The 19241-nt window shown below is 39.1% G+C and overlaps 1 protein-coding gene across 1 annotated transcript in view; it reads right to left on the bottom strand.

Moving 5' to 3' along the window:
* Window positions 1-19241, bottom strand: part of CHRNA7 (cholinergic receptor nicotinic alpha 7 subunit) — a 134898-nt gene that overhangs the window by 23927 nt on the left and 91730 nt on the right. Inside the window, exon 5 of the mRNA XM_082450788.1 lies at window positions 582-661. Within this exon, the coding sequence (XP_082306914.1) occupies window positions 582-661 (80 nt within the window). The remainder of the gene's footprint in view (window positions 1-581; window positions 662-19241) is intronic.

Here is a 19241-nt window from a genome sequence, read left to right as displayed (position 1 = left end):
CCCAGCAGTTACCCATCAGCTGCCTGAGAAGGAGAGAAGCTCTTTCAGGAAGAAATTACTGATGAGTCCCTTGGAAACCACCTGTTCTCGCCTCTAACAAGCAGGTGGGCTTTAATGCACGCACTCAAGAAGCCCGCTCAGCAAGGTCACCATCTCACCCCGACACTGGAGGGCAGCACATATCCAGGTACCCAGTGCAGTGGGAAGGAAAAGGTAGGCTGTGAGGAGGAAATGACCTGGAGGTTGGCTTGCAGGCTATAAGGAGAACAGAAATGACCTGACAACGGAGACTTGTTTTAGTTGTGGATGAACTTTAAGAACACAGGACAGACAATAAGGACAGAGGACATGTGTTGGCAAAGACAGCTTGAGCCATGATCCCAAGACAAAAAAGAGGAAAACGGCATTGCCACGCTCAGGGAATATGTGCAAGCACAGAGGAGAAGTCAGGAGGGCTGGCCGTGCATGGAGGCTAAGGATGCCCAGAGCACAGAGCCAGCCGCTGCCCCTGTGGGCACCGTCGGGCACCCCAACCTCCTTCACGCTGTCTAACTGCAGGGGACAAAGGGAGCGGCACTTACCTGGAGGGAGGTACTGGCAGTGCCCAGAAGAATTCACTAACACGTTGGTGTGGAACGTGGCGTCAAACCGCTCATCAGCACTGGAAACAGGAGAAGGATCCGTGAGCCAGCCCGGCTGGGCAGTGGGTTCCCCATGCCCTTAGGGCGGTTGTTCCTGCAGTCCGAGCAGCTCTGAGAGGGGCTGCTGCTTGCAGTTGGGGCAGCCAACGGCGGTCTGAGAGCCCCACCTGTGGCTGACTTGGAAGGTCTTCCCAGAGCACAGGGGGAAGAGACCAATGCCCACCTCCGTTTCATAGGGATGCCGATTTTTTCCATGTGCATATAAAACAAAGCTCTTAGCAAAAATGAATCCTGAAGACAACTTAGGAGGACACTGGCAGATGAGACATTTCAATCTATCTGCAGGAGATAAAGAGTGGGGGGAAGCACAGTGCCCCTCTATCAGCCCTTAAGGGTGGGATTTGGACCCACTGTGTTCAAGGCTCTAGTTCCAGCCCCTTGAATGGGCCCAAAGCTCGGTTGGTGCTTGAGAAATCCATCTTGAGTGGCTGAGGCTGCAGGTGCACGGGGGAGCTGGGCAGCCTCAAGGAGTACGGGGCTCCAGGATTAGTGATGACAGGAAGGAGCACAGGTGGAGACAGAAGAATTAGGTTCAAGTTTAGAAGAACGCACTCCAGCCCCACCCCCTGCCCAAGGTCAGAACCTCCTACAGCCAGGAGTTACCAACCTGGTTAAAGGGGGCACACAAAACGGAAAGGAAAAACAATTAAGACCAACAGCCCTTATTATCCAGGTCTTTCATTTTCTGTGTTCTGACACTTTGACATCTGGGGTCTTGCTGATCCTGGAGGGACTATTCCCACCCCCACCCCCGCCCCAGGTCAGCCAGTTCCTAGAGATAGCAAACAACTCGCTCAAATGGAAAGCAACCAATCCAGAGCCCACACCCCCACCATCTCTTTTATGGAGCTCTCACCCTCCTGGCCACCATCCACCTGCCCTAATCACCCCAGGACCAGGCACCAGACAAACAGGGACAGGACATATGTACCCAAGCCTGTGAAGGCATTCCCGGTCCTAGCCCTGCTTACCCTGCCTCACCAGTTCCATTCCATGGAAACCACAATAAAGGCTTTGACCACATTTTCCCCTCACACCCTCTGCCTCCTGACCGTCCCTGGTGCTTCCCTGTGTGGCCCTGTACGGCGAGCATGCCTCCTGTTTCCAGGGAACTGCATGATAAACTTCCTTCCTTCCTTCCTGACAGTCATTTCTGTGTCTGCATTTTACCATGCCTGATTAAAACATATCCTTAAAATGTCAGATGTAGTGAATGGACTTGAGGACACGGGGAGTGGGAAGGGTAAGCTGGGACGAAGTGAGAAGGTGGCATGGACATATATACACTACCAAATGTAAAATAGATAGCTAGTGGGAAGAGGCCACATAGCACAGGGAGATCAGCTCGGTGCTTTGTGACCACCTAGAGGGGTGGGACAGGGAGGGTGGGAGGGAGATGCAAGAGGGAGGAGATATGCAGATATATGTATATGTATAGCTGATTCATTTTGTTATAAAGCAGAAACTAACACACCACTGTAAAGCAATTATACTCCAATAAAGATGTTAAAAAAGAAATGTCACCCTACAGGTGAATAAAAAAGTAAACAGCCTCCAGAAAATGTAGGCAGCCAGTCAAGGTGCCAGCACCTCGAGTTAAGTTTCCCTCATTTTAGCAACTGGAGAACCTCTGCTAAGGGCTGCCCACGTCTACAGAGCCTCTGCAGCCGTTTCTGTTCCCAAAATCCTCTAAAGGGGAAACTCACCGTCATGAGATATCTGAGGACAGCCTTCACTGTGAGAGACAAGAACAGAGACAAGAAAGATCCAAGAAGAAACAGTCAATGAAAGGAATGAAAAATTACCTCTTAAAAAAGTAATATGCTCACAAAACTTCAAGAGGATGTTGCATTTAGAAAAACAAATGGCAATATGGAAGTTAAAACATGATCTATGAAATACATCTTTATAAATTGGCGGGAGGTTTGGCTGATAAGAATCACTGAGATGAAACGTAAGACCGAAAGGATGAGGGCCTCAGAGTAAAGGCCAGGGAAACGCGCTCAACAGAAGCGGAAGAGACATGGGGGCAGGGGTGGGTAGTGGGAGGGAGAGAAATCACAGAGAGAAATTCCAGAGCTGAAAGAAACCCCTCCAACATGAAGGCAGAGAAAGGTGTTTTTAAGAACATTAAGGTGCCAGAGAGCTTGTTTCTTATGTATATTTTCTTGGTCATGGACTTGAGCATCAGCTCCAGAAAAATGAGGGTGAATACTAAGGAAGAAGAAATAAACTTTCAGACTAAACCTAAAGATCCGGAAAAGGAATTTTCATGATGAGCTGTGTAGTGGGTCTAGAAAAAGGGGCAGGGTCCAAATTACAGCAAGATGTAAGGGGTCTCTGAAGAGAGTAAAGTGGATTCAGAGTAATGAAGAGAAGAAACAATAAGGTGGGAAACACCATGGATTTGATTAAGGGCACATTTTTTTCAAAAATCTTTCATCCAAAAAAGGCCACCAGAAACTTCAGGAAAAAACTGTACAAGAAAGCCAAGGTTTGAATATGAAACAAAAATGTGATGAAGCTTAAAGAAAGAAGGAAGGGAGGAAGACTAAGCTACAATAAAAAGATAATCCTCTGAGATGAAAAAGGACACATCCACCTCCTGACTTCCAAACACACTCAGGGAGAGAGAGGAGGAGGAAGGCTCAAGATGTAAATATTCTTTGCTTGACTGCAGTCTGTACCCGACTGTCTTAATGAGACACAAACAGTGACAGGGCACCAAACATCTGAGGATGTGGACCTTCACAAACTCACCCTGGATTTTATCCTGCTTTTTAAATTAGGTTCTCTGGAACCCCAAGATTCTGTGGAGGTGCTTCAGGTTTCTGCAAATGTTTGATTCCAATATTTTCTTTTCCTTGTGTTTCAAAATGCTAATAAAAGTCCAAAAACACTCAAATAATTGTTTGCAAAATTTTAACTCTTCAGACACTACCAATGTATTAGTTCATGTGGCCAGTTTAACTTCTTTTCTGGTGGACGTGAAACTAAAACTCCTCTTGCCATGAATACTGCATGTATTTGAAACTCTTGAAAATGAGTCACCCAGTAAGATTTCAGTTTTGCATTACTGCTCTTTTTTAAAAAATTCACATTTGAATCTACAATTCCAGCACAGAACCTGCATCTGCCTTGGCACCTCTTCCCCCCTCTGTAGCAGCAACAGCAGAAAGCACTGTGTGATGCTTGCATAGCTTTGTTTATTTTAAGCTTGAGTGTTGTCTTGGCTGATTTTTATATTTATAATAAAGGCTGTGGGCATCTGTTAGTGATTCAATTCTGGAAGAAAAAGAAATTCATACAGCTCTTTCTCCATGGATTTGGAGCAATTTAATTGAAAAGACTCTTGAGATCACAAGGCAAATGGGTAAAAACAAGATAAAAATCTGTTGCCATTAGCAACAGCTTACCTGTGTGACTCAGTGATTTCTGAATACCGTGCAACCAAAATAGAATATTGAGATAAATGCACCGCTGTCATCATTATCAAAATTCAAATCTTAATGCTCACTATGGAAGTTTTAGGATTCTTTCCCAGGGGCAAATAGATTTTATACGTAAATGATATAAAAGTAAACTCTGGTAATAATTATGTGCTAATACCACTTCATCTGTTTTGACCATTAGGGCTGGAGATAAGGTTTGTTTGAAAAGGGGTTCTGTTGCTAAAATCTAAGTCTGAAAACAGGCAGGGGATGAAGTCCCTGTGAAACATGAGTGACCAAAACCACTGCAAGGACCTGCCAGGCGACAATATCAGTGATGTCCATTGGGTGCCAGCTGACAGTGACCTTGAGGCCACGTGGTATCACAGCCTTGTAGCCAGCAGATTCTGGTCACCCTGGAGGCTGGGTGGGTTCACGGAACACAGCTCACTCTTCTCTCTGTGCTGGTGTGCACCTGAAACTTTCTGTATTAAACCGTTAGAAAACAGTCAAACATATATATTTTTTCTTGACTACTAGAGGACAGGATACACCCTCAGAACTTTTGACGACCCTGGCACGTGGCCCTTCACTCCCCTCAAAACCTCTTCCCTCCAGCAGCCTTGGTCCTTCTCCAGGTAGTGATGGACAGATGAGCTTGCACTTGGTGTGAGGAGAGCTCTGGGCACTCCCACTGAGAAGTGCCCATGGAGAGGAGGCATATTTAACCCCAATATTGAAGGTGCAGGTCCTATGTTATCCGTCAAGTAGTCAGGAGCAGAGGACATCTGGACAGGCTCTAAGGATGGACAGAAGGCTCACAGGTTCTGTGAGCCCACCAGGAAAGGTGGGCGTGTCCCCAGCAGAGAGCATAGTCTGATCACACACCTGGAGGTAGACTGGACTGAGGGAGGCTTCATGAAGGTGAGGTTTGCCTGGAGCAGGGGTGAATGAGATGTTGTCCCAAGCAGCAAGGCTAGTACAGGGGCTTGAGAGCTAACCACCAGTGGCTATGCCTGCAGGACCCAAGGGCCCATCCTTAGGGAAGGATTACAAACTGTGCTTCCAGACGTCAATGGCAGCACAGGTAGGCAGAGCCCAAGGGGCACAGGTGAACCCTGGTGGTGTGGGCTAAGACTGTTTCCTGCTCCCCATCTGCAGGGTCTGACACAGTGCCTGATCCCAGCCCTGGAAAGGGCTCCTGGCCCTGGAAGCAGAGCCCTCCGATCCCAGCTTGGTGCAGCCCCTGCTCATCTCGCCCCACAGCACTGACCCCCATCTCTGAGCAAAAAACCCCAGGTACACTGCACTGCTGTCGAGAGCACACTGTGGGCTCATGAGGTGAGGACTGTAATGAATAGGGTCTCAGGCACCATCAGACCCATTCCCTCTGAGCTCACATGGTCCTTGAAAGAGAGAGAGGGAAGAGCAGAAAAGACGAAAATGATCTTAATTGCTCTACCACAAAAAAGAAATAATGATTATGTGATGAGGATAGAGGTGTCAGTTAATGCTACAGTGGTAATCATATTGCAATATATATGTGTTTCAAATCAACACAATGTACATGGTAAACATACAATGTATATATAGATCAATTGTATCTCAATAAAAATAATAAAATAAAATTTAAAATATTGTAAGAAAAAAAGAAAATGAAGAAGAAAGAGGAAACCCATCTATCTCAAAAGACTGTCAATCTAAGGTGCCATTTATCTTAAATCTTTTAAGGAATAAAAGCTGCCATGGATCAAACATCAATAAAATTAAAAGCTGGTTCTTTGCGAAGATAAACAAAATTGATAAACCGTTAGTCAGACTCATCAAGAAGAAAAGGGAGGGGGCTTCCCTGGTGGCGCAGTGGTTGAGAATCTGCCTGCCAATGCAGGAGACACAGGTTCGAGTCCTGGTCTGGGAAGATCCCACATGCCGCAGAGCAACTGGGCCCGTGAGCCACAACTACTGAGCCTGCGTGTCTGGAGCTTGTGCTCTGCAACAAGAGAGGCCGCAATAGTGAGAGGCCCGCACACCGCGATGAAGAGTGGCCCCTGCTCGCCGCAACTAGAGAAAGCCCTCGCAGAGAAACGAAGGTCCAACACAGACAAAAATAAATAAATAAATAAAATTTTTAAAAAAAATTAAAAAAAAGAAGGGAGAAGACTCAAATCAATAGAATTAGAAATGAAAAAGGAGAAGTAACAACTGACACTGCAGAAATACAAAGGAACATGAGAGATTACTACAAGCAACTATATGCCAATAAAATGCACAACCTGGAGGAAATGGACAAATTCTTAGAAAAGCACAACCTTCCGAGACTGAACCAGGAAGAAATAGAAAATATAAACAGACTAATCACAAGCACTGAAATTGAGACTGTGATTAAAAATCTTCCAACAAACAAAAGCCCAGGACCCGATGGCTTCACAGGCGAATTCTATCAAACATTTAGAGAAGAGCTAACACCTATCCTTCTCAAACTCTTCCAAAAGATAGCAGAGGGAGGAACACTCCCAAACTCATTCTACAAGGCCACCATCACCCTGATACCAAAACCAGACAAAGATGTCACAAAGAAAGAAAACAACAGGGCAATATCACTGATGAACATAGATGCAAAAATCCTCAACAAAATACTAGCAAACAGAATCCAACAGCACATTAAAAGGATCATACACCATGATCAAATGGGGTTTATCCCATGAATGCAAGGATTCCTCAATATACACAAATCAATCAATGTGATATACCACATTAACAAACTGAAGGAGAAAAACCATATGATAATCTCAACAGATGCAGAAAAAGCTATTGACAAAATTCAACACCGATTTATGATAAAAATCCTCCAGAAAGTAGGCACAGAGGGAACTTAACTCAACATAATAAAGGCCATATATGACAAACCCACAGCCAACATCATTCTCAATGGTGAAAAACTGAAACCATTTCCACTAAGATCAGGAACAAGACAAGGTTGCCCACTCTCACCACTATTATTCAACATAGTTTTGGAAGTTTTAGCCACAGCAATCAGAGACGAAAAAGAAATAAAAGGAATCCAAGTCAGAAAAGAAGAAGTAAAGCTGTCACTGTCTGCAGATGACATGATACTTTACAAAGAGAAACCTAAAGAGTCAACCAAAAAACTACTAGAGCTAATCAATGAATTTGGTAAAGTAGCAGGTTACAAAATTAATGCACAGAAATCTCTTGCATTCCTATACACTAATGATGAAAAATCTGAAAGAGAAATTAAGGAAACACTCCCATTTACCATTGCAACAAAAAGAATAAAATACCTAGGAATAAACCTACCTAAGGAGACAAAAGCATGGACTTATATATACTACCAAATGTAAAATAGAGAGCTAGTGGGAAGCAGCCGCATAGCACAGGGAGATCAGCTCGGTGCTTTGTGACCACCTAGAGGGGTGGGATAGGGAGGGTGGGAGGGAGACGCAAGAGGGAGGAGATATGGGGATATATGTATATGTATAGCTGATTCACTCTGTTATAAAGCAGAAACTAACACAAGATTGTAAAGCAATTATACTCCAATAAAGGTGTTAAAAAATAAAAATAAAAACAATATATTGGTAACAGCAAAAAAAAAAAAAAAAAGCTGCCAATTACATGTTAAGATACCGCTGATGCCCAGATTTCAGAGGAAAAAAAGTCTGTAGAGAATAGACTAATTTTATTTCAAAAGAGAGTAGTAAGTCCTTTCTCTGGATATTTTGTTTTGTATTTTATTCTTAAGTGTTAAGGACATGTTAAAATGATAGCAATGTGGCTTGTCACAGACCATGACCAAAAGTCTTGAGCAGAACTGAAATATCATGGTCGTTTCTACCTTTCAGAGATCCCAGGAGGCAGACATCTAGGTATCAGCAGGAGGCTTCCAGAAGAATCTATTCAAGATCCTTTCTTTACCCACCCATTTGTATGTTAAATAGCATATAACATGGATTATAACAATTGGATGTAACATTGGATGAATTATAACAATGTTATAAATAATATGGGATAATGTTATCAAAGCCTGTGTCAAGTTTCTGGGCTCCCAATATTGTTCCTTGATCAATAGGACTATTCCTGATCCAGTACAACATCATCTTAATCACTACAACTTAATGGAAATGTTGGTATTTGGCAAGGCAAGTCTTCGACAACTTTGTTCTTTTGTTTAAAAATTATCTTACCTATCCTTTGCCCTTTACTCATCATTGTTAAGTTCTAGGATCTACCTGTCCAGTCCCATGAAGAACCAGTTGAGACTTTAGTTGGAATCACATTAAATTTACAGACTAGTTTGGGAAATTTTGACATCTTTATGATATTGAGTTTTCCCAGAAATAAATATATAACTCACCATTTATTTTGGTCTTAGATTTATTTATTGATACTTTTTAACACCTGCAAATACTGGAAAAAAGTCATATAGTCTATGAATGATAGTAATTTAGTTTATTGCTTTCTAATCCTTAATATTTCATTCTTTTACTTTTCTTGTTATTTAAGATTCTTATCATTCTTAAGATTTTTTTTAAGTGATGACAATGTGTATCTTTATTTTGTTCCACATATAGAAACTTGTAATGTTTCAGCATTAAATGAGCTTTTGGTAAACACCTTACATCAGGTTACACAAGTTTTCTTCTGTTTCACAAATGGGTATTAAATACCATCAACTGATTTTTCCCCAGCTGCCAAGATGATCATATGATTTTTCTCCTTCATTCTGTTAATATTGATAGAATGAATTATATGAATGAATTTTTCTAAAGTTAAACAAAACTTATTTTTCATTAGAAAACTAAATTTGTTATGATTTTTTTAAAATTATTGCTAGATATAGTGAGTTAATACTCTAGTTAAGATGCATACATACATGCTCATAAGTGATATTGTATGCTAGGTGGAAGTTGCCTGCAAAACCCACTTTTTCAAATTTCTTTTTAAAAACATACCAATCAAGAGAATGAAAAGGCAAGCTTCAGACTGGTAGAAAATATCTGAAAAAAGATATACCTGATAAAGACTGCTAACCAAAATATACAAATGACTCTTAACAGTAAGAAAACAACCCAATCAAAAAAAACTTGGACACCTCAACAAAGAAGATATTAGGGAATTGCAAATTTAAACAACCAGATACCACCACACACCTATTAAATGGTCAAAATGCAGAACCCTGAGAACACCACATCTGGCAAGGATGTAGAGTAACAGGAACTTTCATTCATTACTGATGGGTATGCAAAATGGAACAGCCACTTTGAAAGACACTTCGGCAGCTTCTTACAAAACTAAACATCCTCTTACCATACAATCCACCAATCACACTCCTTGGTGTTTACTCAAAGGAGCTGAAAACTTATGTTCAGACAGAAATCTGCACATGGATGTTTAAAGCAGCTTTATTCATAATTGCCAACACTTTGAAGCAATCAAGATGTTCTTGAGCAGGTGAATGAATAAATAAATAAACTGTGGTATATCCAGACAATGAAATGTTATTTAGTCTTAAAATGAAATGAGCTATTAAGCCATGGAAAGACCTGGAGGAAGCTTAAATGCATACTACTAAGTGAAAGAAGCCAGTCCGAGGGCTACATACTGTATGATTCCAACTATGTGACATTCTGGACCAGGCAAAACTATGGAGATGGTAAAGTTCAGTGGTTTCCAGGAGTTGGGGGGAGAGAGGGATAAATGGGAGGAGCACAGAGGATTTTTAGGGCAGTGAAGCTAGTATGATACTATAATGGTGGATACATGTCATTATACATTTGTCCACATCCATAGAATGTACAACATAAAAAGCGAACCCTTAGTGTAAACTATGGACTTTGGGTGATCATTATTTGTCAACGTTGGCTCATCGATTGTAAAAAACATACCATGATTGTAACAAACATACCACTCTGGTGAGGGTGTTCATAATGGGGGAGGCAGTGCATTGTGGGGGCAGGGCTATGTGGGAAATCTCTGAACCTTCTCAACTATGCTGGGGATCTAAAACTGCTCTAAAAAATAAAGCATATTTTAAAGATAGATAGATGATAGATAGGTAGATAGATCCAATTATCTTGTCTATTTTTCTATTTTGTCTAGAATCAGCTTATATTTTTCTAGAAAAAAATAAATTCTGGCTAAGTTTCCATATTCAATGGCATAAAGTTGTCCATAATATTCTCTCTTCTTTACTTTCTTGATAATTATTCCCTGAGGTGTGTTCATTTTATTAGTTCTTTTTAAAACCAACTTATTCCTTCTTGATTTCTATCTTATTTTTCTCATTTAATAAATTTCTACTCTTTCCTTTATTCTTCCTTCTATTTACTTAATATTATTTTTTTCCTAACTTCTTGGGATTGGTAATTAAGTCACAAATTTTAGTTTTAAAATCTTGCCTAATGTAAGCATTTAAGGCTATGGATTTCTCCCTACATATATACACACATGCACACACACATTCACACATGCTAAAGTTTTTTTTTTTAATTCACATTTGGGTACTTAGTTCTCCAGATATGTATTTTTAGTAGAACAAGGACACATCTGTTTCTCTATCTGTGTCTATCTGTATCTATTTCTCTACATTAGATGAGGCTTGTTAATTATGAAGTTCTATATCCTGCCACTTTTTTTCCTTCTTGAACTATCAATTACTAAAAAAAAAAGTACATTAAAATCTTCTACCACAATTATGGATTTATCTGCCAATTTTTCTTCATTTGTTTCAAAGCTATTTTATTAGGTGCATACATGTGAAATTTGTTAAATATTCTCAGAAATTGTTTCTTTTTTATCATTATGACTTGACCTTTAACCTTAATTGCACCATTTTTCTTATAGCGTGTGTGCGTGCACATGAGAGTGCGTGTGTGTGTGTGTGCATTTTCCTGTTGTAAACATAGCCATTCTAGTTTTAGTTTTATCTTATTCCTGTTGGTCAAGTATATCTTTTTCCTTTTTTTTTTTTTTGTCTCCTGTGTACTTATGCTTTAGTTCAAATATATATCCAAATGGTGTGTGTGTGTGTGTGTGTGTATATACACACACACACACACACATATATATATGTGTGTATGTATATATATATATATATATATATATATATATATATATATATCCAAATGGTGTATAGCTGGATTTTTAAAAAATATATAGTTGGGGGATCTCTGTCTTTTTAACTAGCTGCCTAATCCTTTTATCTTGTCTGTTACAATGTTTGGTTTTATTCCTACTATTTAATTTTGTGCTTTTTATTTCACCCTCCTTTGATTGCATTTCCCTCATTTCTTTAGGCTTCTCATGTTTTCTTTATTCTTTCCCTACTCACTTCTTACCTGTCTGGAAGTTTAAAAAATTATTCTTATACTTCTGATGGTTATTCTTACATTATTTTATCCCTTTAAAACAAGCATTTGTTGTTCTTTTCTAATTACAGAAATAAAACATATTCACAAAAAGGGAAATACAGAAAACACTTGGGACACAATAATTATGAGGTGACTGAAGGAACAAAAATAAAAACTACCCACAATTTTGTAACTCAGAGGTAACCTCTTTAAAATTTTTATCTGACCTTTTTCTATGCATGTGGATACATCAGTTGTATATAATGCACATGCATACATACAGATATTTTAAACAAAATTTTGGACCTTACATACAATACTCTTTAGAATTTGCTTTTTTTCCCCACTTTAGCAATGTATCATAGACAGTTTTGATTTTTACATTTTTAACGTGTATACTTTACTTGAAGCTGACAGCTCTATGCTCTGCCAGAGCAACTTAAGTCCAACTAAGTGCTTTACCTCCAAGTACCATCCAAATACTGCCTTTCATGTTACTATTTTCCATCATTTTAATCTCTCTTTGTTTTTCACCCTCAAGTTCATCATTATTATATATGTTCAAAACTGTTTATATTTACCTGAATTTTTAACAATTGCATTCCTTCTCATACCCTGTTCCTAAATGTATATTCTGGTAGTTTCTTTAATACTTGTATTTCTGGTATTTCATCATGGCAGTTTACCTCTTCATGGTAACTTCTTTAGTCTTTGTTTTCCTGAAAATGTCCTGATTTGGCCGCTCATGTAAAGAAGGGTTTAGCCGGGACAGAATTCTATGTTGATGATTATTTTCTCTCAAAATTTAAAGTTACTCTTATTTTTTTCTGGCTTCTACTGTTGCCTCTAAAAGGCCTGCAGTCAGTCGAATCGTAATCCCTTTGTAGCAAACTATCTTTTTTTCTTTCATTTCTTCCAGCATCTCCTTAGCTTTGGGCGTTCTGCCGCTTTTAGCAAAGTTGTCTAGGTGCCCGTTTCTTATTATCTATCTTTCCTCAGACTTCTTGTATCGCCTGAAACTGAGGATTTATGTTTTTCATCAATATTATTAAATTCTCAGCCATTCTTTTGGAACACGGCTTCTGGAGGAAAAAGTCATATTTCACCGGAAAACTGCATCCTCTACAAGCATACAGCTCTGAGCAAGGCATGGGACTACGTCTGAGCTCTTTGGAAGCTCTTTGTAAGCTGCAAGCAGAGGATAGATGTATAAATTATGTGTTGTCTGGGAGTGATTTCACTGGTGGTGATTTGACTTCCTGCGCCCTATAAATAAACACATTTTATGTCCACTTACAATTCATTTCAACATTCCTTTACTTCATATACATTTGTCCTGGTTTGACTTTTCCTTTAATTGGATCTAACATCTGCCTGGTTCCCTCATGTCTTGTGAGTAAAATAAATTCTTTAGCATGTGTTCATTTTTTATATCGGTATATGGGTCACAATTTTACCTTTCCTCTGAAAAATCATCTCCTAACACTTCTCCCACGTTCTTTCTATTATTTCCTTCTACAATACCAGCCACCACGTGTGGGAGCACCTACGCAAGAGAGGAACGCATATGACCTGTCTCACAAGGTTAAGTGTGGGGTCAATCCAGGATGGGGTTCATACGTCCACATCAGCTTTCTGCATGACCTCAGACACACTGTGCTATTATTTTGATGACTCTTCCTATTTTTGACTTATTTGCAAAATAATAACAGTACCCTTCTCAAAAAGGTTGTAAATGTATGTAAAATATTTGGACCAGGACCTGGTACATAGAAGCACCATTCACCAATGCATCCATTCACTATTCTTTCATATTTTTCACCTATTTAGCTGGCTATGATTCATCTAGGAAATTGCCTTATTCCTTTGACCGTGTCTCATCTGACACCCAATGCTTCTACTGAGTTTTTAATTTTTTATTTCATTGAAATGTTGTGTTAGTTGTACAATGTTGTGTTAGTTTTAAATGTTGTTAGAGTTACAATGTTGTGTTAGTTTCAGGTGTACAGCACACTGATTCAGTTATATATATATATATATATATATATATATATATATATATATATTCAGATTCTTTTCCCTTTTAGGTTATCACAAAATATTGAGTATAGTTCCCTGTGCTATACAGTAGGTCCTTATTGTTTATCTATTTTATCTACTGTAGTGTGTATATGTTAATCCCAAACTCCTAATTTATCCCTCCCCCACCCTTCCCCTTTGGTAACCATAAGTTTGTTTTTTATGTCTGTGGGTTTATTTCTGTTTTGTAGATAAGCTGAGTTTTTAATTTTGATGCCTATATTTCTCATCTCTATTAATTTTATGTGATTTTTTCCAAAGCTGTTTTTTAAAGAGTGTTTTGCGTTTTTCTTGCATTTTCAATTCTTAATTGTGGTTAATTATTTAAACATTATTTATTAGTTCTTATTACCTAAAGTTTAGATCCAGATCTGCAGTTTGTTATGTCTGATAATATTTGCTCCAAGGGAGCTGCTATTTATTTATGTGTCTTTTGTAAGTTTAATTTTCAACTCATCTGTTTGCATATGTTTGTTTGCCTTTAACAAACAGTCTTTGTAACGTTTGCTGTAAAATCTAATGAAGGGCGATATAGAGTGAGAGCTCAGGGGACACAGATGCAGCCATGGTGTTGGTGGAAGCAAAATGACAAGGGGGAGGTGGGGAGAAGAGCAGAGCCCTGTGGCTGTCCCCTCACAGCTTTCCAGCCCCCACTCCTGACACCAACCACTGTAGTTTGTGCTGTTTGTCAGGTGGCAGAAAACTCAGGGTTCAAACACTGATGCACCACCATGGAGCTTGGACAGGGCACATCTCAGCTTCCAGATGCCAAAGACTGGAATGAATCTTCAGTCTCCGAGCCCCCTGATTGTGACATGGAGCTTCCCCCATACAGCCAGAAACAGGCAAGCTTCCTGTTCACCTTCCTGCACTGAGAAGGAGATGCTCCTCCAGCCCCCTTCTCAGAGAGGGCAGTGTTTCCACAGTAGTCGGTTCCAGCCCACCTGGTCTGGGCAAGAGGGTGGGGCCCAGGTGTCACCCTTGCCTCCCTAGGGGAGTTGTTTGGTGACCCAGGACCCAGGATAACTCCCTGAGCTCCCAGGGCTCCATGTGGGGAAAGCACTGGTCTCCATCCTCCCGGGCTGCTCAGAGCCCCTGCAGTCCTTCCAACACAGAGGTCAGGCAGCCTACTTCATGGATGTGAATGAGTCCATGAAGTAAAAGTGAATTTTCCATTTCTGAGCTGTGTAACCTGTGATGCCCTTTCTCTCCAGAGCCATGAAACAAAGAGGACAAAAGAAAGCTAGCCACCCCTGCTGGGGAGGGGAGAGTTTCTGCCACTGGTGCCCTTGGTTACTTTTCACACAAGGACTGTAAATCAGGTGTAGAAATTCAAACGTGAGTGAAGGTGAGTAGAAAACACAGAGGGAAAGGTGCTGACTTTGCACTCTGCCCACCTGTGTTTCAGTGACCTCTGACCTGGCATGTATGCCACCTTGGGAACCTCCCACATAAGTGGGGCCACCAAGTCCATGCCTGAAGTTCCCCAGTAACTGGCTGAAAAGTGACCAGACTAATTTTCTTAAGGGAGCTTTTCCCTTTAGATTGAAGATAGTAAAGAAATTGATCAACATTAATCTGAATAAATATGAAATCTAAGTAAACTAAGCATATGCACTTGCTATGACAGTATAAATAAAATCTAAAAATGATAAAACAGAAATATTGTTTTATCTCCAAGAGGTTAATCTAAATATTTCCTGCCTAAAATTATACTAAGTATTTCCACCAGAACACTGAAGCAAGAAGTGCTTCAAGTGAACCAAGCTGGTATAACGTGTTTGGAAAGAAATTTCACAAAATGTGATAAGAGGATTTAAGAAGCTTAAAAATTCCATGTTTCGTCTGGGAAAATATATAAGATTAAAATAATTATAGTCACAAATATGTTTATTACCAATTTCAATAAAACAAAAACTGGAGCTCAGACTTTCTGTTAGGGATAGAATAGACACACTTTTACCTATTTGCATGGACTGAACTGCATCTCCCTCAATTCATATGTTGAAGTCCTAACCCCCAATGTGAATATATTTGGAAATAGGGCCTTTAAGGAGGTAATTAGGTTACATGCAGTCATTAGGATGGGGCCCTAATCCAATAGGACTGGTAGCCTTATAAGAATAGGAAGAAATTAATATTCATATTCTCTCTCTCTCTTTTCCATAGAGGACACAGTGTGAAGGCAGGCATCTACAGGCCAGGATGGGATCTTTCACCAGGAACCGAACTGGCTGGCAGAAATAAACGTCTTCGTTTTTATGTATCCATTACAGTCACTTTAAGAGTTTCTTGGGAACAACACAGTATATAAATAAATAAGAAATAAAATGTAATGGCCTGGGGATTCTGCCCCAAATAAATATTTACTTTAGTGAAAAAAAATGCCCAGAGTATGGTATTTTGTTATTAGTGTTTTGCAGCACTATTATTTCCATTACCTATGCCTAGAATTCTTAACATAAAATATAAATAAACATAGGACCACTGTGAAAATGCAGAGAAGAAGGCAGAAGGATTGACACGAGGTCCCTGGGTTTTCCATTTGTCTCTTATATTCCAAACTGAGTACTGGAGAAGCATCAACAGGTGCAGAGAAAAACAGCAACAACAAAAATGTCCTGAGAAAAGCAAAATGACCAGGAAAGGGCAGCCAGGGAGACAGAAAACTTTTAAGTAATAGTCCCACCTCAGCTAAACACCAAAGGAAAAAATCATGTTCTACCACCAACACCATCAACAGAGAGGTGAGGCCTGTAGGCTACCAACCAAATTACATATTCCAAGAAAATATTATCAAAACAAGCAAGATAAACTATATTATTACCAGATAAACTAGACTTTAGAGGAAAGAAAATTACAAAGGGCAGATATAAATTTACATACTGATAAAGACTCCACCTACCAAGAAGACACAACAATCATACATTCTTTCCCAAACAAGCTGAAAAGCTGAAAAGTATGTGAACAAAACCAGAAGGAAGTAAAAAAAAAGAAAAAGAAAAAGAAAGAAAGAAAGAAGTATACAAATCCACATTCTTCAACACTCCTCTCTCAACACTTGATGAGAGGACAACTAGACAGAAAATCAGGAAAGTCACAGAACTTCACACACCATCAACCAATAGGGCCTAATTGACAGAAAACCCTTTCCCCAACACAGCAAAAACACATTGTTTTCAAGTCCCCATGGAGCATGTACTAAGACAGACCACAAACTGTGTCATAAAAACCTCAACAATATTAAAAGAATTTAAACCATATGGAGTGTGATTTTCCACAATGGAATCAAATTAAAAACAAGTAAAAAGGAGACAACATGAGAATTTCCAAAGACTTGGAATCTAAACAGTAAATTTCTAAATAATCTATGAGTCAAAGAGAAAGTCTATGGGAAACTCAAAAGATAAAGTGAACTGAAGAAACTAAAAATACAGCTTATCAAAATTTGTGAGGTGCAGGTAGAGTGCTGAGGAGATGTATAGTAGTAAATGCTTACATTAGAAAAAAGTATCAAGTCTGTAACTATGCTGACTCCTCATGTAACAAAAAAAATGAAGAGAAAAATAAACTCATAACAAGTAGAGAGAAGGAAATAATAAATATAGGAAGAAAAATCAATGAAAGTGAGAAAAGAAAAACAATAGGGAAAATCAATGAAACAAAAATCTACTTCTTTGAAAAAAATCAATTAAATTGACAATTCAATATCAGGAATGAAGTTGAGTATATCACTACAAGCCCTGCACACATCAGAAGAATGACAAGAGGATGTCACAAACAACTCTTCATCTATAAATTTGACAGTTTAGATGAAATACACCAATTCCTTGGAAAGCACAGCCTACTAAAATTTAAACAAGAGGAAATAAATAAGCTGAATAGTCACAAAATTATTAAACAAATTGAATTAATAATTTTAAAATTCCTGAAAAGAACTCTCTAGGTCTTGATGGTTTCACTAGAAAATTCTACTAAACAATTAATAAGGATTAATACCAATTCTATAACTCTCTCCCAGAAAATAGAGGATGAGAGAATATCTATCAACTCATTTTAAGAAGCTAATATTATTCTGAAACCAAAACCACAAAGATAGTACTGAAAAAAAAAAGAATAAGAAAAAAAATAGAAATGTATAGAGTACATTCCCTCATAGACAAAAAAATCCTTAACAAAAAATTAGCAAATACAATTTGGCAGCATATATAAAGAATTATACACATAACCAAGTGGGGTTTATTCCATGAGTACAACACTGGTTGGAATACTTCAAAACTGATCAATGAATCAACCATATTAAGAGGCTGAAGAATAAAAAGCATATGCTTATACCAATTGGTGCAGAAAAAAACACTGATAATATTCAACACTCATGCAGAATAAAAACTGTCCGAAAACTGGAATAGAGGGGATCTTCCTCAGCCTGATAAAGAACATCTACCAAAAAAACCACAGCTAGTATCATACATAATGGTAAAAAGACTGAATGCCTTGCCTCTAAGATCAGGAACAAGGCAGATCTTATTCCTGATCTTTCAACACCCTTATTCAACATAATACTGGAGTCCTCACCAGGAAAGCAGAAGAAATAAAGGCATAGAGATCAGAAAGAAAGAAAACCATCTTATTTGCAGTTGACGTGATGATAGAAATCATTTACATAACTATATAGAAAGCCCCAAGAAATCTCTAACAACAACAACAACAAAACCCCACAACAACTCCTAAAACTAATACATGAGTGGAGCAAGGTCAGAGGATACAAGGTCAACATTTAGAAAAAATTGTGAAGGAGGGTTCAAGATGGTGGCATAGGATGATCCTGAACTCACCTCCTTCCACAGACACAGCAGATCCACAACTACATATGGGATAATCCCCTCATAAAGGAACCTGAAAGCTGGAGGAACAGAACCTCCACAACAAAGAGTAAAAGGACAACATTGAGACGGTGAGGAGAGGCAAAGAGATGTCTCACCAAGGAGGAAACCACACCCTGGCTGCGGTGATCCACAATCGGGAGTGATCACAAAGGCCCAGATCTTTTCTTTGAGGAGTGAGGGATTCAAGCTCCACACCAGGCACCCTGACCCTGCACAGGAGAGACAAGCCCCCAAAACACCTGATTTTAAAAGCCAAAAGAGAGTGCTCACTTCGGCAGCACATATACTAAAATTCGAACAATACAGAGAAGATTAGCAGGGCCCCTGCATGAGGATGATGCACAAATTCGTGAAGCATTCTATAGTTTTTGCACTTATTTACAAAACAGAAATATACTCACACACATAGAAAACAGTTTTATGGCTACCAAAAGGGGAGGGAGGGGATAAATTAGGAGTCTGGGATTAACATATACACACTATTATATATAAAACAGATAAACAAGAACCTACTGTATAGCACAGGGAACTATACTGACTATCTTGTAAGAACCTATAATGGAAAAGAATCTGAAAAGGAAAAAATATATATATATATATTTTTTATATAACTGAATCACTTTGCTATACACCTGAAATTAACACAACATTGTAAATCAACTATACTTCAATAATAAAAAAAAAAAAGAAAAACCAAAAGGGAATACATCCAGGGCAACCACAGAACTGAGAGAAGAGAAAATTCTTTCTTAAAGGGCCCACATACAGACTCAC

This window comes from Balaenoptera physalus, assembly GCF_965194825.1.
Source record: "Balaenoptera physalus genome assembly, chromosome: 2".
NCBI classification, from domain to species: Eukaryota; Metazoa; Chordata; class Mammalia; order Artiodactyla; family Balaenopteridae; genus Balaenoptera; species Balaenoptera physalus.
The sequence above is the reverse complement of the archived record's forward strand: the minus strand, read 5'-3'. Positions and strand labels throughout refer to the sequence as shown.